The sequence below is a fragment of the Chinchilla lanigera genome, unplaced genomic scaffold, assembly GCF_000276665.1.
Source record: "Chinchilla lanigera isolate Chin_1 unplaced genomic scaffold, ChiLan1.0 scaffold00069, whole genome shotgun sequence".
NCBI lineage: Eukaryota > Metazoa > Chordata > Mammalia > Rodentia > Chinchillidae > Chinchilla > Chinchilla lanigera.
In genome coordinates, this window is record NW_004955470.1 from 3,828,850 (window position 1) to 3,856,059 (window position 27,210).

Consider the following 27,210-nt stretch of genomic DNA (forward strand, 5'->3'; position numbering starts at 1 on the left):
AGTCTGCCCCACCAGGCTGACGCTTAACCAAAGGGCAGTTCCGTCTTCCACAAATACTCAATAAGCAAGTACCTGGCTAAAAAACACATCTTGTTGGCTAATGCCTTAGGTTAAGAAACATTTAATTTGGAATCACTGAAAGGACAGAAGGTTCCTCCAAGTTGTCACTTGTTAGACTGCCTGACAAAAGGAACTACAAAGAGCCTGACAACAGATGCAACACACAGTTTGTCTGCTGGATGCCAGTGCATGCCAGACCCAGGCCTTGCACTGCAAAGGCAGAGAGGAGGGGGCAGGGATGGCACCAGCTTCAACTGGCCAGGTCGTGGGCCAACGATATGATCTCCATAACCGGCGTCCCTTGGCTGCACCCATTCTTGATTCAGGACCAACCCGCTTCTAGCCAAGAGTCAATGCCTGGGGCTCAGGCTCAGTCCGAGTCACTGTCTGTCTCAGCTTCTTTCACATCCACGCTGAACTTGTACTCCTGGTCACAGCCCATGTATGCATCACTCATGAAGTACAGGGTGTAATTGTGGGCGCCGGTGGCTGGGGCCACGAAGTCCAACTTCACCTGGAGAAAGCAGGCAGGAGTCAGGGCAGCTCAGAGCCAGGGGACGCACTACCACCCTGCCCACCTGGGACAGCTACAGGGCCGGTGACACTCACCTTGGCCTTCTGCTGCAGAGTCAGCCGCTTGATAGAGATGAGGCTGTTGGACTTGGCATCTCCAATCACCACCCACCAGCCCTCTTCACGTTTCTGCAGTGGCCAAAGACAAAAATATTTCAGCATAGAAAGCCCAATGCCATAGGCAACTGAGAATGGTTATAAAGCAGGACAACAAAGATCAGAAAGCTTCCCAAAGTTCCTCCCAGAAACACAACTTGATACAATTAAGATTCTGAAACTCAAAGGTGTCTCAATGGATTTAATCTGTAGGACGGTGAACTCATTTGTTGCTTGTGGCTCATTTCCTTGTCCCAAGGTCCCTTGTCATTCAGTCCTTTTCACCACTAGAGAGCGAACCTTTGGGGCCTGGCAGCTTCTAAGTATAAAGCACACATGCCAGAGGAGGAAACCTTCATTGGACAGGAGCCTGCTGCCGAGGACCCAAGCACAGCCTGAGGACACAGCCTGCTGCTGTGGAGGCCTCTGAAACCCTGCCTGTTGATAAGGCCCCTCTGCAGGCCACTCCACTGTCCCAACACCCACGTGTCCCAGTCTAACACGCTCCTTCCTCAGACCCTATAGAAAAAGGTTTATAGTACTAAACATGAAGTTGATCTGGTTTCTGCTGCCAGCCTGCAATAATGCTCCATTTAAGCAGATCAGATTTTCTTTCTGATGATAAAGAATCACCATCCAGAAGCTCAATAAAGTACAACTGACCAAGGAGACTGAACAACCAAAACACCAACTAGGAAAGCCCAAGCCCTGGAGCCATTTCAAGACACATGCATTGTAACAGTTACTCAGACCAACAACAAATTATCTAAAAATAAGCAGAAAAAAAAAAAATCCATGGCCCCAAGATTAATTCTCAGCTTTGTGAATTCCTTATGACTCAAATTCTCTCCCACCACGGAAAATGTACCATGTACCAGAGACCTAGCCAGTGGATGGGCCCCAAAGAACCCCCAGGAAAGCCAGGCTCCGGGATGTACCTGTGGGAAGAGAGGCGCGATGACGGGGCCTGTGACCTCCTCCTCTCGCTCCAGCTGCACCAGCACCACAACTGGCCCACCGCTGTGGGGAAAGCAGGACAGTGCATGAGGGATGCAGCCGCTGGTGCTCAGCACAGCCTCACACTGTTCCCGCGGGCGCCCAGGCTCACCTGCGGATGCTGTCCTTCTCCACCACTTCATAAGACAGCTCAATGTTGGGGTAGCGGTTGCAGAAGCGGGCCACATCCGCAATCTGGCTGTCCGTGAGCTGAAGCAGTGCGTTTCGTTCCTCATCCTCCATCTCCATAATGTCGAAGACGCTCTCCACTCCCTGCAGGGGGCAGGCAGAGCTCAGGAGAGGACACTGGCAAGTGACCCAGCTCCGAAGGGCTACTAATGTCACTTCCTCCACTCTCAGATCACCTTACAAAAGGCAGCTCCACACGCAGCAGCCTGTCAGCATCTCAGCATGGAACCTGCAGTTGCCAACTCCCCTATCCATCCAGTCCAGGACACCTGGCTCTCGGGCATTCCTACCCAGCACATGAGCCCCGTCTGGCTCACCTTATCCGTGCAGCGCTTGATATGCTCTGAGGTGAAGTGTGGCAGCTGCTTCAGGTAGGAGTCCTTGGACCACATGGCCTGGGTGACCATCTGAGCCAGCTCCATGGCTGCCAGTGCAGGGCTGAGCCAGCCATTGCTAGAGAGCACATCCACACAAGCCTGGATGAGCCGGATTGCCTGGGTGGGGCGGAGAGGAGGTAGGTCACACAGAGCCCTCTCAGCTGCCTCTGACCCACCATGTCCCGCTCACCCCGCCTTACCTTGCTGAGAATCTCCTCTGTGTCTGACTGCAGCTCGGCACTCAGCTGCATGCGGGACAGGTGAGCCTGCAGCAGCAGGTTGGTCTTCACATGCGGATCATTGAACTTCGGGTTATTCAGCTTGTGGGGGACCTTCTGAGCCAACTGAATGAGGAGGAACAGCTGTGATGTGCAGGAACCAGGGACACTGCCCAAGACCAGTGAAGCCCAACACGGCCCGGCTCCCCAGGGGCAGGGAGGTGGGGAGGTGCAAGGATGTATGAGAATGGAGCCCTGGGGCCAAGGTCCCGCTCCACGGACAGCCTCACCTGGCGCAGCAGGTTGTCCTCGTGGTGCCGGATGGGAATGTTCTCATACTCCGCCGCGTTGGAGATGATCTCGATGAGCCCGCGCACCTTGGTCTTGGCGTTCAGCGACATGCTGAAAAGCTCTGCATAGGAATGAATGTGAGCTGCCTGGGCTGCCCCGCACTCCCGCGATACCATCCGCTCCCACATGGGCACTGTGGCCCCGTCCCGTCATGCCAGTGGGCTTCAGACCCCCACACAAGACCAGGCTTCTCACTGACAGGCAGGCAGACGCGGAGCAGCAGTCGCTGCGCCTGAGCTCACCGATGGTGGTGTAGTTGATGTAGTAATAGGCAGCGATCATGCCCAGGTTCAGAGGCGCCACGTCCATCTCATCCTCGATGCTGATGCACTTGGACTGCTCCAGGTCGCTCAGCGTCTGCTCCACTAGCTCTGACAAGTGATCGGACAAGTGGCGATGGGAGATGCCTATGGGGACAAGAAGCATGCAGGTGGGTCAGGGAGACACCCAAATGGGGCGGAGAGAACCACCAGGGACCCTGCACTCTGGAGCCCACCGACCCTGCAGGTTGTAGTAATTGGGGTTCTGCGTCATCCGGCGGTACAGAAAGGTCCAGGTGAGGTAGTCCACAGCATCCTGCTTGTTCTCGATGGTCTTGGTGACAATCTCAGCATTGAAGTGGTCATGCATACAGTGGTCCAGGTGAGATTCTACCGGCAATGGCTCATATAAGAACTTTTTGAAGAAATCCTATGGATTGAGGCAGGGGAAAGATGGAAATAATCAAAGACAGCTGGGGATTTAGCTTAGTGGCACAGCGCCTGCCTGGCAAGTGCAAGATTACGAGTTCGATTCCCGGTACTGGGAAAAAAACACCAAAAAAAAAGTGGGCATGGTGGCACACGCCTGTAGTCCCAGCACTCGGGAGGCTGGGAGGATCCTTGGGAGTTCGAGACCAGCCTGGGCTACAAAGTGAGCTCAAGGCCAGCCTGAACTGCATAGCGAGACTCTGTCTCAAAAAGACCAAAAAAAAAAAAGAAGAAATAATCAAAGACAAAGTATTGCAAAAAAGCAAATCAAAATCAAGTGAAAATAAGGAGCAAAAGTTGAAAAAGACTAAAAGGTTTTTTAAAGGCATCTATGAAAAGAAAAATTATCTGTTGAGGCTCAGAATGTCCAGGTGTCACACGCCTCCAAGACTGACCTTTTTGGAGCCCTGACACATGATGACACACCGGCCCTCGTCGTCCTGCAGGGGGCGGTTGGCATGGCCCACCATCTGCAGCACATCGTAGATGGGGTAGTCCACATAGCTGGAGGCAGCAGAGAAGGAAAAGGAGAGCACACTTACAACACAGGACTGCCTCACACGCCCAAGGAGAAGAGGTACAGGTGCACAGACAAGGTCACGTTACAGTGAAAGTTATAATTGCCTTTCACTTGCTACCTACATGGCAGGTTCGTTTTCAAGGGAAGGGGTCTGGGATTTGTTGCCAAGCCCTTGAACCAAAGCACCCATCCATCTAAGGCCAAAGGCGAAGTAACTTCCCGTTAAAGGAGTAAATGTGCAGGCCAAGCTTTGCAAAAAACGCTGCATCTGACAAGTTGTCATCTAACTTAAAGGCAAACCAAGAAGCAGGTCCGGACATTAGAAATGAACCAAAATTCATGTCTAAATCCTCTGCATTTCTGAAAATATCGAGTTAAATTATTCAGGCTTTTTCTGAGAAAGACTGACCTTGTTACTTCACACCTGTCATTACACAGTGACCCTGACCAACTCACTTTTCCTAATCTGTAAAACGAACAGGTTAATGACTTAATCACTGATATTCCCTCTTGTTCTCAGCTCCTGTTTGTGCAACCTGCTCCAATGTGGGGGACAGTGACTACCAAGCCAGTGTGCACCCAGGTCCTGATTGGAAACCCAGACCTGGCCAGGGTGGAATCCTGGCTGCACGTTGACTGCCCTTTCTGCACTCGCAGATGGAGGAGGGGTGCAGGGACACAGCACTGTGGACACTCACGCGTGGATCTTGCCATTGTAGTACTGGGTATCCATGATGATCACCAGGTGGGCGGCCACGTTCATGCCCCAGCAGAGACTTCGAGAAGCCACCACCACCTGGATGGCCCCTGGGCAGCAGAGGGAGAGGCAGGCTGAGGGTAAGGTTCTCTGGGTGAGGCACAGCCTCCGTGGGCAGCCAGTGGGAACCTTACACTATGTTTCACAACTCAGAGCAAGGCAGGCTGGGAACAGGACTGACAGGACTAAGGGCAGCACTCTATACTGTGGGTGCCTGGTGCTGGCCCTGCGACTGTCCTGGGGTAGAATCCAAAGCCCAGTGAGAGTAAGGTCTGCACTGCCCCACAGACTGGCACTGACGAAAGGGCAGACACCAATCCAGCCACCGCCAGCAGCCACCACATGGCAGCGAAACTGAGCTCACTGTGACCATGCCCCACGCTAGGCAGTCTCAAATCAAGTAGGGAGAGTGGGCAGTTGTGGAGGAGCATCTACACTCAGGCTCCAAACAGCGTCAGAATGGTTAACACTCTGCAGGAAATGCCACAGGTCACCAAGGGACAGAGGGCAACGGACCACCCTGCGCGAAATCGAAGATCTCCTCTGAACTATATACCTGCGAGCTAACTATTGCAGGGAGTCTGGTGTCCACATAGAACCAGGACTAGTGGCCAAACAGTCCTAGACTGTTTTTTTTGGAGACAGGGTCTTGCTACCTAGTTAGACTGGCCTTGCGACCAATATGTAGCCCAGGCTGGCCTCAAACTCATGGTGACCCTCCTGCCTCAGCCTCCTAAGGGCTGGGATTACAGGTGTGCACCACACCCAGCTTAAGAAAACCAGGTTCTGAAACAGCAACTGTAGGCCTGCCTGTTCTCTCATCAGCTGGCTGGGCTGGTGTCTATGCCTACATCACAGCAGTCTTGGGGGCTCAAATAAGGTAACAAAGTGGTGCTGAACAACTAGGAAGACGACTGACACTCAGCAGAGAAAGGTCACTCCCACCTGAAGGTGACCACCGCCTGGGCTTGCACTCTGCTCCAGCGCTGAGGTTCTTACCCGAGCTGAAGAGCTGCTCCACTAGGCGCCGCTCCATGGGGCTGAGCCCCTCGTGCAGGTAGCCCACGCCGTTCAGCAGCGTCTCCTTGAGTGTGCTGTCGCTCAGCTTCTCCAGGTACGGGATCAGATCCTTCTCGGTGCAGTGCAGGAACCTGGCAGCATGAGCACAGGCTCAACTTGGGGTTCTAAGCCTCTGCGGAGACCCTGCATCCCGAGCCGACGCGGCTCACCCCTGCTCGTCAGTGGGACGCCCTTCACGCCATCCTGACCTGAGCCCCGCCCGGAAAGCTAGGCCCCCACCTCTGCCGCTGGATGTCGGCTGCACAAGTGGTGAGGATGTCAATGGCAGTGAGGCGGGTCTGCTTGCGAGACGGGACAAAAACGATGACGGGCTTCTTGGGTGAGTGCTTGGTGATGGCGTGGTACACAGGCTTAGCCATGGACAGCAGGCGCGTCTGTGTGTGGCTGATGTTGAAGCCCTGGAGACCAAGGAAGACACTAAGGCTGCCGACCAGCGTACCTGCTCCTCGGGTCGCACAGGACCGGGACAGCGGGCCCTACCTGGATGTGCAGCTCCAAGGGCACGGGGCGCACGTTGGGGTGGAAGTTGAAGGTGGAGGTGGCACTGCAGCCCAACCAGTGGGCCACATCCTTGGCGTTGGACAGTGAGGAGCTGAGGGCCACGATGCGGATGGGCCGCTCGATCTGGGAGGAGATGTAGCGCATCCGGGAGCAGATCACCTCTAAGACAGGCTGGGGGAGAGGGTGGGGGTCACTTGGGCCCACAGGCCCCAGCCTCCACCTCCCCACTCCCTTGTCCGCTGCCCAGTGGCCTTGAAAGGCGCCAATTCCTCCTTCCAATGAGGGTTCCACACCCCACAGCACTCAGCCTCCTTGAGGCTGTGTTGTTTTACAGGACTTGCCCCCAAAGTCGCCCACCAGCCTGGGGAGCAAGGCAGCAGCAGCACCCTCAGCAGAGAGACCCTACTCTCTGCCCAGCCGGCCCCTTGGTACCCACGGTCCCACTGTACCCCGTTCTCGCCCCCTATGAGGTGGACCTCGTCCACCACGAAGAGGTTGATGTTCTGGACGTTCTTGCGCTGCTTCCAGCGCCGGGACAGGATGTCCCACTTCTCGGGCGTGCTGATGATGATGTTGCCCTTGCCCAGGAGCTTCAAGTCTGTGCTGGTCTCGCCTGTCAGGAGCACCACCTTCTTGCTCAGCCGGTCCTGGAACTTCTCGTACCAGTCCATGTACACCTGGCGGGAGGGCAGGGGCCTAAGGACCAAGGCATGCCGGGCGTCTTTCCCTTGTTATGAGGGAAACGCAGAGGCTAGAGAGAGTCCTGCTGCCCTGCAGGGTTCATGCTCTTATTCTTTTGAAACAGGATTTCTACATTGCACAGGCCGGTGCCAAACACTTGGGCTCAAGCAGTCTTCCCACCTCAGCCTCCCAAGGAGCTAAGACCACAGGTGCCCCTCACCATGTCCAGCTTATGTCACTTTCTAATTCCAAACCAGCCTTCTAGTGACGGGAAAGTTTCTCTTCAGCAAATACTGTGAAAATGTCAGGGTTTAGAAAACAATCTGGCTGGGTGCAGTGATACATGCCTATAATCCCAGCAGTTGGGAGGCTGAGGCAGGAGGATCACCATTGTTTGAGGCCAGCCTAGGCTACACAGTGAGTTCAAGACCAGCCTGGACCACACAGTGAGGTCCTGTCTCAAAACAGTAACAGCAATAAAATCCCTTCATCTGGAATCCCCACTGAAACAGCTTCCAGGGAAACCCACAGACCACAGTTCGCCACACACCTGCTCTGCCAGGGCCTCCATGGGCGTGATGTAGACACAGCGCCCTTCTGAATTCTGCAACAGCATGCGCAGGATAGCGAACTCCGCACATATCGTCTTCCCGCTGCCCGTGGGGGCGCCCACGAACACATTGTCGTCACTGTTGTACACCGTGTTGAACACTGGAGACCAAGAGGCAGTGTGAGGTCAGGGACGCCGGCTGGGAGGCAGCAGCACTCAGCAGGGGACAGAGCCAGGAGACCCAGAGCCAGCACCGTGCGGTACAGACAGTGGGGCAGGGGCCTGGGAGCCGGGAACACAGCCTGCTGAGCCCTGCACCCCACTTTCTGCTCCCACAAACAGGGCAGGGGAGGGCTGGGATGAGTGCAGGGCCCCTAGAGGTTGGTGGGGCAAGCCAAGAACTGCAGAACAAGGCCTTTCTCCATTGCTTTAGCACCTGACTGTGGAAATAGTTTAACAGACAGTAAGAGCCCAAGCCCTGGAATCAAGACTGTTAAAATCCAAGTTCTGCTGTTGATTAGCTGGTTCAGCTGGGTTCCTCTCTACGCCCAAGTGTCCTCATGTATAAAGTAAGACACTATCCGGGCGTGGTGGCATATGCCTGTAATCCCAGCACTGTGGGAGGCTGAGGCAGGAGGATCACAAATTAAAGCCCAATCTGGGCAATTTAGCAAGGCCCTGTTTCCAAATGAATGATGAATGAATGAATGAATGAATGAGGCTGCAGATGTAACTCAGTGCAAAGGCCCTGGGTTCATCCCCACTACTGCAGAGAGGAGAGGGCACTACTGTAATATCCCAAAAGCAACCTCATCAGGAGGAGGACAGGAGAAACAAGAAAGAAAACCCTGGAGCTATGCTCAACCAAGCACCTAGAGCACAGTTCCTGCTCCGCCCACAGACACCATTTCAATGACAGGAGCAGAGGCCTCCATCAGTCATGCACTCCAGGGCAATCCCGGTGCTCAGGAGCAGGGGACTGGCACCTGAAGCCTGAGAAAGGGCCACACATCACGACAGCCTTGCTCTTCTGGTGAGACAGCACCATGGAGAGCTGCAGGGCAGCCAAGTAAACCTAACAGGAAGCAGCAATTTCTGAGAGAAAACGTCCTGGGGCCAGCGGCCAGGCTGATGAGCTCCAGGCCCACCAAGCAGCTGAGCACCCTTCCCTGCCTGCTGAGGAGCCTTCCTGCCTCCAGACGACCTGAAAAGGCTCGAGGGAAGCAAGCACCCACCTTGAGTCTGGATAGGATTGAAGAAAGGAAATTTATCTTGGTAAAGGCTCTCAAAGGCACTGTTCCTCAGCGCAGACACAGGCAAGGGCTGCAGGTCCAGCAGCTCGGTGGGAGGTGGGTACTTCTCTGGGAGGATCAGGTGGCGGAAGGAGACAGGCAGCTGCGTCTCACACGCTGTCAGAAAAGAAATGAGAGAGTAGGAAGCACTCTGTCAGAGTGCCACGGTGAGTGCTGGAAACCCAGCCAGGCAGCAGCCAGCACCCACAGCTCTGCAGCTCCCTCTACAAAGGCACATGCACGACAGGAGCAGGAAGCCCTCCCCTGTCCCCGACAGCCTGCTCCAGGGGACCCCGAGAGGAGACACTCACAGAGCCAGCGGTCAGACACCACTCGGATGAAGTACTGAGGGGGCAGCGGCTCAAAGACGGGCACGAAGAATGTAATGAGGTGCTCGTCCTGGGCATACTTGGCCTTGAGCAAAAAGTACTCATGGTGCAGGATCACCTCGCTGTCCACGTCCTCCACCAGAATCCAGAAGGCCTCCGATGAGCCGTGCACCTGCCAACCGAGCACAGGGGAGAGGAGCGTGAGCCAGCATGATACTCACACCTCTGACCAGCGCCCGCGGCCCCGCACGGCCAGACCTTCTCGTCCCACTGGAAATCCGGTGTGATGGTCAGCTCCACCTTCAGGGTGGAGCGTGTGATGGGCTGCAGGTGCACCGACAACTCCAGTTTGGGGAACAGGTGGACATACTTGTGGATGGTCTTCCCCATCTTCGGCATTCGGATGAGCTCCCCTAAGAGGAAACCAGAGGGTGTGCAGGCTGCACCCAGATGGCCAGCACAGCTGCAAATGCGGCCTGGGACACCATGGAAAGGGCAGAGTCCACACCCCCAGGCAGGTCTTTCAGTCCTGGAGGAGACGCAAGGCGTCAGGCTCTGAGGCGGGGGCGAGCCTACGTGAGTGGGACACAGAGGTGACACAGGCTACTGGTGCACAAGGCCTAGACCTGGAGGGCCCAGAGGCTGAGAGGCACCGGCTGTCGGACCAGAAGAGAGCTTCACACACACCTATCTCGTTATGATTCAGGTCATACAGACGCTCAAAGGGGAAGTTTTTCTTCTCAATCTTCTTCACTACCTCCTCAGGGAGTTTGCGGAACTGGCGCAGGGGACACATGGATTGCCACCTGTCAGGAGACATGGCTGTGGGTCCTTTTGCAGTGCTGTAACGAACTGCCTTCGTCACGGCTCAGCTGTGACCACACAAGACAAGGTCATGAAAAGCAGCACCGGATGCTACACTGGCAGTGAGGCGGGAGAGCCCACAGTGGCTGCCCCTCCAACTCCCAGCGCCACCCGGGGCCTTCTCAACTGCCACCCAGGTCTGCGTCACACTTCAGGCAGCAGAACTGGACGGCAGACGCACCGGAGGCTTTCCCTCACACCCCCAGTATGGGAACCCCAATTGCTGATGCCAAGGCCCGCTCACTGGGCCGTTCCGTACATGCGCTTGTCGATCATCTTGCAGAGGTTCAGGGTCTTGTCTGTGAGCTGCGCCCAACCTCGGTTTAGGACAATCTCGAAGATCGCACGCATCAACCGGCCAGCCGACTGGGGAGAAGTGAAGTGTCTGCTGTGAGGTCTCCAGCCCCAGGCCCATCTACACTCAGTTTAACCAGCACAAACTGACCCAACCCCCCTTATTAACTCAGCACAAAGTCCCTGCTGCAGTCAGTCCTGTCTCCCACCCTTGCAGGTGGAAAAGTGGAGCTAATAAAACCCCCTGCCATCTCTGGATTTGTGAGCCCTGCAGGCACAAGGGTAAGGCACTTCTCTGTCCAGCGACCTCCCAGTCTCTAAGGGCCTACAGCACCCCCAGCAGCCCTAAGGCCTGCCCTTCCCACACGCACAGGAACGCTGCGGCACACTGGCTGAAGTACATGAGCGCCAAGTACCAGACACGCCACATCACCAGCCTACTAGCGTCAGGGCTCCTTTCTCCAGGACGCGCACAGCGTGCGAGGCACTAGAGCTGCCCCGGCCTGGCTCAGCCATGCCTCACCTGTGTCACGTACACCATGTCGGCCATCAGCGCAAAGCCCTCCAGTTTCAGCTGGGAGATGAAGGCTTGGAGGAGCACGTTGATCTAGAATTAGAAGCACAGTCAGCCCGAGGGAGGCCCACGGACACTTCTGTGTTATGGTTTGTGTATGCATGTCCCCTCAAAGCCTCATGCTGTCATGGGGCGAGCTTCTAAATTTTTGATTGATCCACAGTCCAATGCTGGGACTATGGGTGTGAGCACTACCCCCACCCTGGGCCAGGTAGTTTCCATAGTAAGACAGAGAAAGAGCCTGCTTAGCACCACTCTTCCCTTTCCCTCTGGCTGCTTTTTGCTATCTTCTACTACCACAAACGGTAGCCCCCTGCCATGTGCCACCCTGCCTTGGAGCCAGCGGAGTATGGACTGAAACCTCCACAGACTGTGAGCTAAATAAACCTTTCCTTCCTTAATTGTGGGCGTCAGATATTTTGTCTCAGCAACGAGAGAAAAGTAACTAAAACACCTTGCCACTAAAATCTTCCACAGCTCTTCTTTACAAACATTACTCCACATAAAAGAAAAAGTGAGAAGGGTACAGAAAGAGGAGGAGCTGGGAATGGGGTGTACCTCAGTGGTAGGGTGCAGCACCCTGTGTGCAAGGTTCTGCGTTCAAGCCCTAGCAAACTGCCCCCAGAGTGGAAGATGTACAGGTCAACAAGCAAGAACCCAGAATCAAGGTTCTCCTTTCGGATGATTATGGAAACTCCCTAGAGGACAGGTGCTCACCTTGGCGCTGGGCTCCTCGATGCTTTCCTTCACAGGGATGGGCACCCTCTCTAGTAACTTCTGCAGCTCCAGCTTCTCCTCCTGTCACATGGGGAGACAGGTCAGCAAGAGCCAAGTGGCCAAGAAGCCATCCAGCAGCCCGGCAGTGGGTACCACATCCCATCCTGGCAAGCCGTTCAGGCGCACCTCTCTCACAGTGATGTTCTTGAACTCTGAGGACAGTGAGAAAACTCGGAAAAGCTCAATCTCACTGAGGGTGGGCTTCAGCAGTTGGTTGTAGGTCTGCACTGTGTCGTTGGTGATGTAGTAGTGGCTGGCGATACGGCCCAGTTCTGTCACCTAGAGAAGGAAGACTCCATGCAACGCTGGCCCTAGTGAGCTCCAACCTCTAACTTGCCCGGTTACTGTCCCAATGGGACAAGAGCATGGGCTCTTGGCAGGGCAAGTCCCTGCACAGTAAAAGTGACTCAGCACATCAGGAAAGATGGCACAATGAACTGACCAACAGAGATCCGACGTCGACATACACAGAACACCTGCACTGTCTACCTCAACCCCACTACAAGGAAGGAAAGGCCACCTTAGCAGTTCAGAGGCTCACAGGGCCCAGGACAATCTAAGCAGCAGGCGATGAGGAAACCAGCACTCTGTTAAGGCCACAGGGCAACCTGAAATGCTTCACAGGCCCTAGCAGCTTTGCTGAAACCATCATCCAAAGCCCTCACGCCACCCACCTGGAAGTTGCCTGTCTTCTTATCGTACTTGACCAGATTGTTCTTGTCGAGCATTAAGGCAGCGGTGTGAACGAGATCTAGTCGGCGCTGGTCCAGCAAGGGATCTCCCTTGAGGTCATCATGAGAGATGCCATAGAGGGTTGGGGATCGAAGCATCCGGATATACAGGTAGGCATAGCCCAGCCAGTTCACTGCGTCCTACGAGAGATACCTCATGGTTCTTGGCAGGGGAAAGTACTGATGTCTAACGCAAAGCTCCCACAGAGGGCTTAGAAATTAATTCCCAACTAGGAAACAAGAGTGGAGGGTGGAGGGTCTTAATACTGCTGACCTACGGTACCTCAGTAGGAACCCTCCACCCCTGCAACCTCGGTCCCTCACGGAGCCGGGGAAGGCATGAAGCGCCAGGGCAGAGCCCTCTTCTACCTTTGCGTTTTGGACATTGCCTAGCACAATCTCTGCATTTAGCATGTCAGGCAGCTTCGACACCATCTGGCTCTCAATAGGCAGCTGCTGGTTGAGGAGGGACAGGTAGTACTGCAGCTCGCCGTGAGACGTGATGAGTATGCCTTCGCCCTTGGTGTCATACTGCGGTCGGCCAGCACGTCCCAGCATCTAAATCAGAGACAGCAATGAAAAAGACTAAAACCGGAGAGCTTCCAGTTTTAATTCTGGGCTCCACAATACAGAACCCAGCCTTTAACCCGAGGTCTTTCCAGCCTCCATGCCCTGTAGGCACAGGTCACCCACACACTGGGAATAAATGCAAAGGCTCGGTACCTGCAGGATATCCAGCGCTCCCAGTTCTGTCCAGCGCCCCTTCTCGGGACTGTATACCTGGGTGCCTTTGATGATGACAGTATGGGCAGGAAGATTCACACCCCAGGCCAGAGTTGCTGTGGAAACTAAAACCTATGGAGGCAAAGCAAGGTACTGAGGAACACAGACATCACCACCACAGGGCAAACACGGCTGCTTTCACCTCACAGCTTCTGGTGGAACAGGTGGTAGTGACAGGGCTGGGGGATATGTATGTCCCAGTACTTGGAGAGTGAGGAAGGGGGTCCCTGAGTTCATCTATTCAAGAATTAACATTCCAATGTTCCAGAGACACTTCAGCATCAGAAGTACAGACCTGTATTAGTAACTGACAAAATTCCAGGAAAATTCCAAGCCCAGCGATCAAGAAGCAGAAACAAATGGGGTCCTGGCCTTAGAGGACTGGAGTAATGAGGACTCACTGAAGTGCCTGCTTTGTCACCCCTCAGACACTTCCCAACCTCACTCATCTTCCCTCCTGCAGTATGTGGAGCCTGAGAGCTGGCATGAAGCTGTATTTATTGTACCCACCCTCTGACCTGGGCCAGCAGCATCAGGAGCACATCTACGGCACTGCTGTTGAAAGTTCAGGTCTTCTGAAGCCTGCAGCACCTGCTCCTTCAAGCTGTGCCTGCCCTCACCTGAATATGTTTATCGGCAAAGAGATCCTCCACCAGTGTCCGGTCCACTCTGGTCATGCCCGCGTGATGAATAGCAAAGCCATAAGGAAGCAGATCCTTCAGCTCCAGGTTCTGGGAACAGAGAAAAATCAAGGGTGAGACTTCCACTCTCAGAAATGAAGGAATCTCCCATGAGGCCCTGCCCCTCATCCATCCCCACAGCCATACCCATACCCAGCCATCCCCACAACCACTGTAATGTACAGCAAACGGTGGCACCCTGGTGCTCATGGTCTGAGAGGTAACACAGAACCGGTCACCAGGGAGGAACAAGGGAACGGGCTGCATCCCCACACCTTGCACTGATCTGCTTCTGTCCGCAGAACCTCTGTGGAGGCTGAGCCTTCTCTCAGAAACAGACCCAGACTGTCCTTCTCCAGGCACATGTCCCGGATGGCCCGGGCCGTCTTCCCAGTCTCCTTCCTGGAGTGGACGAACACCAGCACCTAAGGAGAACACACAGTTGACCAGAGTTTACAGACAGCCTCACAGCCACGGGTGTCAGTAGGAGGAAGCAGAGGCTGCACCATTATAACCAGAAGCGACAGTCATGGAAAAAGGAGCAATGAGAAGAATGCATGCTGGCCTGGCAGACACTTAAACAGGACCTGCAAGACCCCAAGCAAGGTGCCCATCAAGGACAAGACAGTCCCACAAGTGGGAAACAAAACCAACCCTGGGACCCTACAGTGGAAAGCAAGTTTTAATATACAATGAATGCAAATTCAGAGGTCTCAAATAAGAAATCAGTCAGGGCCCTCCCAAGAGTCTAAGCCACATGAAGATAATCTAAAAGATAACAGCTGACACATTACACTACTGATTAAAAGCTGACAGGAAGGAAGTCTGAGGTCAGTATCATACGGCAGGAAATGAAAGTCCTCCTACTATCTGCACCAAGGCTTGTCTCTTCATACAAATCTGTATACTTTTTATCAGACGAAAATAAATACATACCTTGGCACTTTTCCTTATGTATCGCAGTTAATACTGCTAAGCTATGCTGAACAAAAAAGTTCTTATCGTGCTAATTTCCTAGTGAAATTTCTTGCACTAATTTTTAATTTTAATCTTTATTTTAACCATTTTGTACGTTAGGTGTAAGATATCCCATATCTTTTCCATAAGGACCCTTGATGGTGTGGACAGAATGAATTTTCAGGCCCAGGGATTTCTTTTCCAAGAGCTTTTAAATCACCTAAACAACATTGCTAATGGCTGCAGAATGACTGTTACCAGCCATTTCATCTCGGCCATGTTAGTGCCCTGCTGTAGTCAGGGAGTCTTCTAGGTTAGGCAATGTGTGAATATGAAGCTGTTTATAATACTCCCTGGCTAGCCTTTCTGTTTTGTGTCCAGGGTCTCACACACACTAGACACATGCTCTACCACTGACTATGTCCCCAGCCCCTGGATGACCTTAGGGCACAGACAGAGGGCAGGTTCTGAGTCACCCATTTATCTCATTCCTAATACTGGTGTTTGTGTTTAATCTTCTGTCCGTCATGCCAGATTACCAGTAAGTCAAAAACTGAGTAGGACAGGTTCAAGAGCAGACTATGAACACACCTGATTTTTTCCAGCATGCTCCATGATTTTCTCGTAGACGATTTCATTCATGATCTGGAAACGCTTGATAGCTTTTTTCTCTGTGATGCCCACATATGTCTGTTCCAGAGGCACCGGGCGGAAGCTAAAAGTTAACAGTTCAACACATGAGGCTCCTGGCAAGGAGTAGCGCAGGAACAAAGAGTACTTTCCAAAGCCCAGGGAGCACTATTCCTCTTTTTGGATTCATACATAGAAACTCAGAGGTTTTTCTAAAACTCAACACAGTAGCACTCTTTGGAAACAGGTAAATTCACCGGTCACTACAGCTCTATTTCCCACAGCCTTTTCCTTGCACTAGTGGGTATCCTAGTCTTCTCTTGTACCTGTTGTCGAAGTAGAAGAGGCCCTTAGCAGGGTCAACACGCAGAAAGGTGGCCACATCCTCGTAGTTGGGGAGAGTGGCACTGAGGCCGATGAGTCGGACATCCTCTTGGGTCATCTCAATGTTTCGAATGGCCCTGGCCACCAAAGCTTCTAAGACAGGACCTCTGTCATCATGGAGAAGATGGATCTCATCCTAAGGAATGGCAGGACAGCAAATTACCTCTAGGACCTGAGCATACACAGCCCACCTTCCTGGGACTCATCCAGTTTTATATCTGTAAACTAAGATGCCTAATGAGGAAGACAACAAAGGAATCTCAACCCAAAGAGATGGAGAATGAATACAGCATTGCATGGAAATAGCACTCTGTGAGTTGAGTTGCTTTGCTTACAAAACTTAATGTATTTATTCTTTTAAGACAGGGTCTCATTATATAATTCAGGCTGGCTTTGAGCCCAGGCTGGCCTCAAACTGATGGCAATCCTCTGCTTCAGCCTCGCACGTGCTGAGATTACAGGTATGCACCACCACGCCTGGGAGCTTCTAACACTTCAGACAAGAAAACCTGATCACAGTTCACATAGCTTATAGCAGCACTTCTCAGACTTCACTTCAGCGCAGGAGGACCTTGTCACCATGCATACTGGCATCAAACGTAAGGGGTGAACCCTACAACCTCCTATTCCACGCTGCTACTTCTTAAGACTTTGAATAGGAAGGCTCAAAAACAGAGGTTAGCAAACTTTTTTATTGTTGTTGTCTTTTTGAGACAGGGTCTCGCTGTGCAGTTCAGGGTGGCCTTGAGCTCGCTTTGCAGCCCAGGCTGGTTTTCAACTTGTGTTTTTTGTTTGTTTGTTTGTTTAAGGTTCTGTTTGTTTTTTGTTTTTCTTCCGGTACCAGGAATCGAACTCATGACCTTGCGCTTGCCAGGCAGGTGTGTGCCACTGAGCTAAATCCCCAGCCCCACAGGCTGGTTTTCAAACTTGCAATAATCCTCCTGCCTCAGCCTCCCAAGTGCTGGGATTACAGGTGTGCACCACCACACCCAGTTTTTGGCAAATTTTTTCTTAAACAGCCAGACAGCATTTTAGGTTCAATGTCATGTTTTTTGTTTGTATTTGTTTTTTTGGTTTTTTTCCAGTACTGGGAATCAAACTCATGACCTTGCGCTTGCCAGGCAGGTGCTGTGCCACTGAACTAAATCCCCAGCCCCCAAAGTCATGTTTTAGATTTATAGTCCCTGTTATTTACAAATGTCTTAGAAATACATGCATTTGCTATTATTTACAAATATTTGTTATTATTCGCAAATATTTAGCTCTGCCACTCTAGCACAAAAGCAATTGCAAACAATACATAAAGAAACGGGTATAGCTGTGTTCCAGTAAAACAAAAACCAGTAGTCACAGATGCCAACTCCTGCTTTAGAACACTAAACAGCAGCATGTGCTCTCACTCCCAGAAACATTTGGCGTAATGGTGCATGCCTGTAATCCCAGCACTGGAGGCTGAGGCAGCAGGGTTCCAAGTCTGATGCCAGCCTAGACTATATAGACTCTCAAAAAAAAAAAAAAAAGGAAACACCAAACTGCAAAGTCCTCCTCTCTGTGTGCCTGTGCACGTGGAGGGACACAATGTCCAATGTCCTGAGTCCTTACTTGCTGCTTCTGAGAAATGATCACCCATTTTTTCTTTCTTTCTTTTTTTTTTTTTGAGACAGGGTCTTGCTATGTAGTTCAGGCTGGCCTTGAACTCACTGTGTAGCCTAAGCTGGCCTCGAATTTGAGGCAGTCCTCCCTCAGCCTCCCAAGTGCTGGGATTACAGGTGTGTACCACCACATCTGGCTTGATCAATTTGTAAAGCCCTTCAATGCTCTGACTGAACACTGAACCGATTTTTGCTTGGTTTGTGTACACCTACTTCAAGTCATCTCTGGTGTAAAAAAAAAAAAAATGGTATGGGGAGTACGGCAAACACCATTCTTAATTAATGGGGACAGCAAACCTGACAGCAGCTGATTGAAGAAACATTCACCATGATCCCCAGCACCCTGCCCACTCCAGCAGGACTCCCATCCCACAGTGCTCCCCACTCACCAGGATGACGAGCCGCACTAGCTGGGTGTAGGTGCGCTCACCGCCCTTGCGGGTGATGATGTCCCACTTCTCAGGGGTGCAGACAATGATCTGCGTGGCGCTGATCTCCTCCTTGCACAGCTGGTGGTCCCCGGTCAGCTCTGCGACAGTGATGCCGTAAGTGGCCAGGCGCTAGGGAGGAGAGGCTCATGAGGCAAGAACGCTGGAGGGACATGGTGGAGCTCAGGGCACAGTTCCTGCCTAGTGTGTGTGACGCCTTGAGCTCCACTGCTAGGGGAAGACTGAGAAAAAGGACAGCAACCTTCCTGCAGGTACCAGGAGCAGGGAAGCACGAGGTGAATCAAACCAGATGAACACACACTCCTAAAAGAAATCCATGTTGCGCTCAGGAAAACAAGTGTGTCTCAGAGAGACCTATCCACATAAGATCAGGAAAATAGAAACACACAGATAACAACACCTGGGCTACAACCTGCACATTCACCATCAACAATGTCCATGGGATGGTCCATAACACTACAAAATGGAGACGATCACTAGGACAGAGATGACCTAGACCCTTGCACATGGGGTTTAAGCCACTCCTGCTTCTGAAACTCTGGATGTGGGTCCAGATCCACCTTGGAAATGGGGAATCACGGCCCAGGAGGCACTGAGAGGAACTGCAACAACGCCTAGGCCTGCTCCCAGTGCTTCCGCAGCAAAGCCCTTAGCCTTACCTTTCCAAAACTGCCCACCATCTCCTGCACCAAGGAGCGCATGGGAGCAATGTAGATGATCTTGAAGTCATCCACGTTGATGGTGCCGTCCATGTTTATGTGCTTCCCTATCTCGCGGAGCATGCACATCAGGGCCACATTGGTCTTCCCGGCACCCTGGGAGAGGTCAGAGGCAGACAGCCTGTTTACCTGGTTACGTTCACTGCCCTAGCTTCCTGCACTCATCTCCACACAGAGAATGATGCATGTGCTGGACATTTAACATGTCTCCCATCAAAGAACAAAGAACTGCGGGCTACAGGTGAAGATTAAGAACAATCTTGTGAACAAAAGACTAGACCGCATTCCACCAAAGATCAACCAAAAAAAGGCAGACAGAGTAGCACTTACAGTAGGAGCACACAGCAGCAGGTTCTCATCTGTCTCCAGTGCAGCGTGGAAGAGTTTACTCTGAATTCGATTCAGTGTTTTGAAGCCCTCAAATCCAGCCTGGGCATACTTTGGCAGCTTCTCTACTGGAAGCAGTTGCTAGAAAGAAGGAACATTAAATGCATCATGCTGACAGCACCCTTGAGCATAGGATTGCCATCCTTCTGTGGGAATGTTAGGATTTCACTCTGGCAATCTCCCACACAGCTCTCAACTGAAGGCCAGTCCAGAGAGAGCAATGTTATCCCAAAGACTCAAAACCAGAATGGGAAACTCTGAAGCAGCTTTATTTCTGGATAAGACTATCTATGCGACAAAGCTATGCTTTGGTCAATGGCTGAAATCAAACAGGAAGGGAGGTGAAATAAGCAGAACTGAGATGAACAATTCACTTACTTCTTCCGAGCCAAAAGGCTTGGGCTTCAGAGCAGGCACATGAACCTCTTCATAGCCCTTACGCTGGCGACGGAAGGAGCCATCGGGAAGCTGACAGCGTTTGTTGGCCATGAAGTGACTCCCCTGAGTAAAAACCAGGTCCTCCAAGTCTAGAACCTGCCGTGGAGCCAGTGCCTGGAAACGTGAAAAACAACCACACACAGGAAGTGAGACCGCTGCGCAATGACTTCCCCTCCCCTGGCCTGGGAAATGATCTAGTACCTACCTCTCCACCTTGGTCCAGATCCATAGTTTCCAGATCTGTGTCCATCCGAGACTGACGAACTCGCTCTCTCCGGGACCTTTCCTCCTGCAGGCAAGAGACAGAAAGCACAACACTCCATCACTGTCCTGGGTTCTTGTTTAACTTTACAGAAAGCACAACACTCCATCACTGTCCTGGGTTCTTGTTTAACTTTACAGAAAGCACAACACTCCATCACTGTCCTGGGCTCTTGTTTAACTGCCCTGGACACACAGGTGCTGACTAATGAGTCGCCAAGCAGAAAGACAGCACTTTACAGTCAAACACCTGCCACAAGGACCATCAGAAAGAGCAAAGGAAATTACCATAAGAGAGAAGATGCAGAACAGAATACACAGAGCCCTTAAAGGGATATGAAGCAAACACGCATCCTGTCCCTCCACTAAATGCCGTGTTTTTCCTGTGAAAACAGTTCAGGCCCCAGGGTGCTGGCGAAGACAGTCCCTGGACCCCACCGATGTGATGGGTTGATTCTCGTCTGTACCCGTAACAGCCCCCAAGGACTTCAGAGAAATGCTTTACTACTTCAACATTTGCTTTCAGCAGAAATTTAGCTTCATGCTGCAGTCTTCTAGCCACGGTCCCTTCTCTGATGCAAACAAACCAAACGCTAGCTGAGGGACAAGATGAGAAACCACCCCAGCCCTCCTTACTCGGATCAGATCCTCCTTCTCAGTTTCATGGAGCTGGTACAGGAATTTGGACAGCTCTGGATCAGCTTCCATTTTTCCCATGATCCTTTCCTTTTCGGGTTCACTCTGAGCACTGGCCAGCAAGGTGCAGTATAAAACTGCCACGGACAATGAGAAGAAAAGGAAGGTGAACAAGAGGGGGTGAGACAAAACCAACCTTCAGTCTTGGTGTAGGAAGAAAAATAATGAAGGGCTGAATGCAATCCTAGCCCACTTGTACGTGCGTGCGCGCACAGACACACAGCAGGAACAGCACCGTATACTCACTCATCATCCGATGCTGCCGCAGTACTTTAATGAAATCGAATGTGTTAAAACCCAGGAGCAAAACCAGCTGGTTCTCACATTCCCGGTCATCACTGGCCGTCTGGAGACAGAAGGTAACACCACCATTAAGGACACTGCCATCTGCTGCTTCCAACACTGTCCCCATCTGCCAACGTGCACTGAACAGCAGTGTCATCTCGGCCATACCTTCAAAATCTCCAACACCTCATCTGCCTTCTTCTGCGAGACGATGGCATCATCATAGAAACGACTGAGCTGCCGCTGTAGCCAGAATGCATCGATATCCCGAGGGTGCAAATCCTTCTTCTTGGAACTCATCAGTTCACCAGAGGCTACGAGCTGAAAAAGTAACCAGCACTTAGCTCACCAGGTCCTCTTTGCTTCAACAGCTTTCATCTACCTGCAACAAAGCCACCCACCACTCCATGGCCTGCTTTCTTTTGACGCATTTCCAAAGAAAAAGAAGTCTGCTACACAGGGTTCAGAAGCAAGCCTGATTTCATCAACATATGTCTTTGGGATGGCTGAAACTAGGAAAATCAGCACACTAAGAATGGCTGGGCACAGTGGTGCACACCAGTAATTCCAGCTACTCAGGAGGCTGAGGCAGGATTTCTTTTTTTGGTACCGGGAATCGAACTCACGACCTCGCGCTTGCCAGGCAGGTGCCGTGCCGTTGAGCTAAATCCCCAGCTCCTCTGAGGCAGGATTTCAAATCAAATTCAAAACCACCCCAGGTGAGTTAGTGAGACCTGTCACAAAAGTGTAATTTAAAGGGTTGGGGATGTAGCTCAGCGACAGAGCACTTGCTTAGCAGGAGAAGACCCTGGGCTTGATCTCTAGTACTGAAACCTAAGAAACTAATTTGTAGATCACCCTAGCAAAATATGGCTCAGTAAGTAATTTTTAAGAGAACACAGATGTAAGGAAGAACTGCTATAAGCAGAAATAACCTGGCCTTGTAGCAATGGGAAAGACTTGTACTTACATTAGCAGAAAGAGTGCAGCGCACAACTGCCTCATCTCCTTCCATGTCATCATCAGATGCCTCTTCTCGAACCTCCCCGTACACATCTTCATCACCTTCCTGTGGAAACAGCCCCAAGCTCAACCACAATCTGGAACTCATCTGTGTCACCACAGAGCTTCTCCTTTACATGACCCTACTGAGCTCAAGTTAGAGCAACAGCTTTCGGGCAAAACCACTGGCTTACTGGAACCAGGGTCAGCCCCAGTCCAGGGTACATTAACAAAGCGGCCAACTGCCATGGGTTCTCAGATGCTTCTGTTCTCACTTCTGCTTCTCACCTTAGCTGACACAATGGCCACTGCATGGACCACAGTCTCTCTCTAAACACATACAGGACTTGCACACAAGCCCTCTGGGCTGACAGGAGAGAAAGCCGCGTGAACGCATGTATGGAAAAGCAGGCATCTTTTCCACATCCAGACACATAAAGGTTGCGCTTGGCTTACTTGCCCCTGTACTCAGTACTGCAAAGTGCACTCAGAATGTTGCCAGGTTCACTTGCTAAATGAACTGCTATGAGCAACCTTCTCATTGGTTTGTTGCTACTTAAAACGATGAAGTCCGATTAACTATACTTTAGGGGGGAGCTCAGCAATCATCTCTCTCAATTATCTTGTTTTACAGAAAAAGAAACCAAGACTAAATCACCTGCCCAAAATATGAAATTTAGAATTCTTGGCTCTTAGTTTAATGCTATGCCCTCTGACTCTTCTGTGAGGCCCTACTTCTATCCTGTTATAAACCTCCAGAGGCAAATCGACCCACTGAGAACTTGAAGCCAACTTTCCAATGTTGTTTTAAGTGCCCCACTCATTCTTATTTATAGTCTAGAAATTCTGATTACATGGTAAACACTGACCGGTGACTGCTGCAACTGTTACTTAATCAACCATGTGCACACTATGCTCTTCAGCAAATGTGCTTTCTTCTGAAACTAATGGTGATACACAGTAAGAAATTGGAAATTGTTGCAATAAAAAGTTAAAAATGCTGTCAAACATAGTGAGGTTTATCTTCAGTCAAGCTATATAATGAATTTTATCTTTATCTTTCTCTTTGCTGATCCACTTGCTTTGTTTTAAATTAATTTATATTAGTTTAAATTTGCTTTAGAAAATCTGAAGATAATCATAGCAATTTTCTAGCAAAACAACACTAAATTTCTAAGTCTGACACTCATAAAACACCATAAAATTTGTCTGGCTTAAGCAAGGGAATGTCTTGACGCTGGAAGGAGCCCTGTCACCTTAACAGCTCTTAAAACTTAGGCAGACGGGTTCCATCCCCTTTATGGCTCACCTCCTCATCAGATTCAAACTGCACATTCACCCCATAGGTCTCATCGATGTTGTCATCTGAGGAATTAGAAAGACGGTTAGCGGCAAAAGAGGTACTGGAGCCTGTTTCCTCCCCATTTGCCCAACTTGCTTCTCCTGAGGACAGAACTAAGGTCTAAGGACACATGAAGGCTTAAGTGATCAACCTAACAAAGCCACCTGTGTTACCCACTCCAAGGCATTCTCCAACCCACCAATCCTGGGGTCAGCCCTGCTCTGCTGACTCAGCCCCAGGCTCTGCCTACATTTTCTCCCATATTCTACACAACAGAAGAGTCTCAGTGAGAAATAAGGGATGGAATCTAGGAATTCCTCTGTCCATCAGACATAGCTCTTCAACAAACACAAAACAGGTTATGGGAACTCACTGCCATTCAGATTTTTCAGTGAATGATGCTGGAAGATACAGATTTGGTAATCAAAACAAAAACCAGTTAATATGATTAGGACACAAAAGCTCAGTTACCCATATTTTGGATTTCCTTGTCTCCACCATAGTCTGTGATCTTTTTGCCCAAGTTTACTAGCACGTGGTATCTGGTATCATCCGTCTGACCCAGAAGGAGATCAATCTCTTTTCGCCTTTCCTTATCTCGCAGCTTTTCATTCTTTAAGACAGCCAGAACTTCATCAGCTGCCCCACAAAGGATATCACGTGGCTGGTGACAAAACAAACATTCAGAACAACAGCCAGAAAATCACCAACCAGCTCTATGTGATGGTAACGCATGAAGAGCCACCCCTCCTTAAATGCATCCCAAGCCCTGACCATTTTCATTAACACCGACAAAAAATGCCACCCAGTCACATAACTTCAGGAAAACCTGTTTTTAAAAATACTAAAAAAAGGTAAAATAGTATGATGGTATGCATACAATGATACAGCTGTGCGAACTTATGTAGCTACATGGGCAGGGGTTAGAAAACATTACAAAAAAAAAAAAAAGAAAACAATACATTACAAAAATCAAAATTGGCCCAGGAAAAAAAGCTTAGGAGGACTGTGGCTATAGCTCAATGGTAGATTATGTGCTTGGCCTATGTAAGACCCTGAATTCAATCCCCAGCACAAAAGAAAAAAAAAAAAGAGGTGGTTTTTGAAATAGGACAGAGCTTCTGGAACAGTTTGCTTCATGTCTCCTGGTAAAAGAGGCACTTCGCCATCTCCCTCTATCCAGCCACACTTTTGGTAATTTTTGTGCACACTTCCTCTAGCACCCCCTTCTCCAGAGAATCTCCGAGACTCGTGAGGAGGCTCAATGTAATCATGTGTGTATAAAAGTTGAAAGCGAAGATTCTGGAGACAGACTACCTGGATTCCTATCCTGACTGCCAAATACAAACTCTGACTTGGAAGAATTAATTATTCTGCAGTTTACATCTCTCTTCTGTAAAATGAAAAGTGCGTATTAATAGCACCCAGTCACGGAGATAATGTGAATTTCCACATAAACTAAGTGCTCCATAAGTACTAGCCACTTCTGAAAATGAGTACAGGAAGCTGGTACACAGAAAAATCCACAGACAGGGTTCTTCTGGTGTCTCCTAGTTTTGACTTCTTTTCTTTTTTTTAATTTTGGCTTTTATTAGTACATGTTTGCAGTACATGATGACTTCATTTGCTGTGGGGAATTGGTATACACACATAACACATTATAATTTTTTTATGTCCCCACCCTTATCCCACCACCAGATGGCCTCACCTGATCCCCCAGAGCAGCCTGGATGAAACTGAGCAGCACCTCATAGGTCTCCCGGGTCTCCTTGGTCTTGGGTTTGTAGATGATGCCTACCATCTCATCAATGCCCTCAGACAGCAGAGTATAACCCTTCATCTTGTTGATGTCATGCCGGTCCTCATCTCGCTTCCTTCGCCTGATAGACAAAGGGTGCAATGCTAAATGAGAAACCTGTCCTCACTGAAGCAAGGCTAGGTCAGACCCACTGACCTTCCTTCTCGGCTTCACTACACTCAGCTAATACTTGGAAACAGTAACCTAACTCATCATTTCTACTTGGGCTTAATCATTTATGGAATCATGTTTTTATGGGACATGACAGAAAGAAAATCAATCTCTCACTAAATGTACCCAGTATTAAATTGGGACACGCTCCCATTTAATTTTAAAAGACAACCCTTTATACTCTGTATGACAAGTTTATACAATAGGATCTTGACTAGTTTTTTACTTCTGAGATGCATTACCTTCTTCTAGACAGAGAAACTGAACCTCCACTGCAACCTTTCTTGACTCCCAACAAATTATAACAAAACCAGAAATGGAGATATAATCTACAAAGTGGAGGGATGATGGTGCATAAACTCCTTTCAAATACAGGTACTTAATTTAATCTGGGCCTTGAAATTTTTGAGACTTCATTGCAGAAGATGGGAGAAGACAAAACCGTTCAAGATAAAAAAGATAATGGTGTAGTGAAGTTCAAAAAGTAGGCAAAATTTGAAATCTACCTCCCAAAAAGGAAAAAATAAAACAAAACAACGTAAAAATCTTTCATACTGTGGCTGCTTGAGTGTATGACAATAAAGAGGAAATGGACAAGCGTAAAGAGTAGTGTTGGGAGGTTAATAATGGGGAGGGGATTACTGAGACAAGGGAACAGCAACAGTCCTGAACATATCTGGGAGAAAATTAAGATCTGACTATGGGTCAGAAACATATATGTTAGAAAAAGTACCATTAGCCAGGTGTGGCGGCACACGCCTGTAATCCCAGATCCCAGCACCTGGGAGGCTGAGGCAGGAGAACCGTTGCAAGTTCGAGACCAGCCTGGGCTACAAAGTGAACTCAAGGCCAGCCTGAACTGCATATTAAGACCCTGTCTCTAAAAGGCCAAAAAAAAAAAAAAAAAAAAAAAGGTACTGCAATTAACATGTAAGATCGCTGTCAATAAATAAATAAATCCATTTTAAAAAAGAAAAAGTATCCTTAAGTTACTTTCCACTTTAGGTGCTCTTGTTCAAATGAATTTAATTTCTTATGTTCTGCTAAACTTTAAACTTTAGTATGTTGTTTTAAGGCAATCAGTGTCTTATCTACCACCACACATTTCAGCAAAAATGCTAAAGGGGATGAACTTTGGGGATGAAGAACACACAGTATGCCCTTGGCACTTACTTGGCTCTTCTCTCCTCCTGCATCTGCGGTTTGGTCCGCTGGGCCTTATCTCCCATTCGAGTGCCCTCCAGCTTCCCAACCAGTGACAGCACCTCCCCTGTGGGTTCATCCCGGCGGGTCCGATCAATGAGAGAGCGGTCAGCTTGGAGCACAAGATTCGAGTTCTGTAAAGATCACACGTGATCACAGCTTCACGATGAGTAGAACAAATTCTGACATCACACTGACACCAGACGGGAGAATCCTTGCAACTATGCGATAACCATCGCTAATCAGAATAAAGGATTTTTCTTGAACAGACACAGCATCATATAACGCTGTGCATGAACACAGGGCTGAGTCCCTGGGGCTGCATAAGCAGCCAAGAAATTCTTGCTCCTAATAGTGCCCCATAATAACCATACTTGGGAAAAGAGTGGCGCGCGGACAGATAACAAATAGAAGGGGGCAGGGCCGGCGCCGAAAGGACTGTTAGAAACCCGCTAGAGAGGCTCATCCTGTTCCACCAGGGCCAAACTCCAGGAGGATTATTCCGTCGTCACGTAATCCCACTTTCTCCCGCATCCGATTTCCCCTTTGCTTTCGCGGCTGTCTCGGAGGCCTTTACGCTAAAACCCCCTCCACAGCCTCCCCACCCCCCAGTGCCTCCGTCAAGAGTCCTCCCCGAAATCACACGCACCGCTTTGTACTCGTACTGCAGGCTACGGGCAGTCACATCCGCCATGGCCGCAGCTGCTCGGGGCCCCTAGAGCCCCGCTCCACACCGCACGCCACAAACTGCCGCTGCGAGCCAGTCCCGCCAGGCAGGAACGACGCAAGAGGGACGCACCGAATGAGGAAAAAA

At 50.4% G+C, this 27,210-nt stretch overlaps 1 protein-coding gene across 1 annotated transcript; it reads right to left on the reverse strand.

Moving 5' to 3' along the window:
• Window positions 1–93: 93 nt before the first annotated feature.
• Snrnp200 (small nuclear ribonucleoprotein 200kDa (U5)) lies at window positions 94–27,210 on the reverse strand. The gene is made up of 45 exons (XM_005400656.2): window positions 27,046–27,210; window positions 26,367–26,530; window positions 24,933–25,104; window positions 23,696–23,888; window positions 23,192–23,247; window positions 21,851–21,949; window positions 21,049–21,201; window positions 20,842–20,941; window positions 20,536–20,672; window positions 19,844–19,927; window positions 19,579–19,752; window positions 19,144–19,281; window positions 18,754–18,909; window positions 18,035–18,205; window positions 15,936–16,129; window positions 15,571–15,694; window positions 14,298–14,447; window positions 13,963–14,073; window positions 13,283–13,414; window positions 12,929–13,117; window positions 12,503–12,700; window positions 11,955–12,107; window positions 11,769–11,849; window positions 11,001–11,084; window positions 10,443–10,549; window positions 10,007–10,125; window positions 9,578–9,732; window positions 9,302–9,491; window positions 8,934–9,107; window positions 7,699–7,859; window positions 6,917–7,144; window positions 6,447–6,638; window positions 6,186–6,364; window positions 5,886–6,037; window positions 4,828–4,936; window positions 4,005–4,113; window positions 3,361–3,550; window positions 3,103–3,267; window positions 2,800–2,921; window positions 2,492–2,635; window positions 2,232–2,408; window positions 1,838–1,998; window positions 1,668–1,749; window positions 670–762; window positions 94–574 (listed from the first exon to the last, which is right to left on the reverse strand). The coding sequence occupies exons 1-45, from the start codon at window positions 27,088–27,090 to the stop codon at window positions 431–433; spliced, it is 6,411 nt and encodes a 2,136-aa protein (XP_005400713.1). The 5' UTR covers window positions 27,091–27,210; the 3' UTR covers window positions 94–430.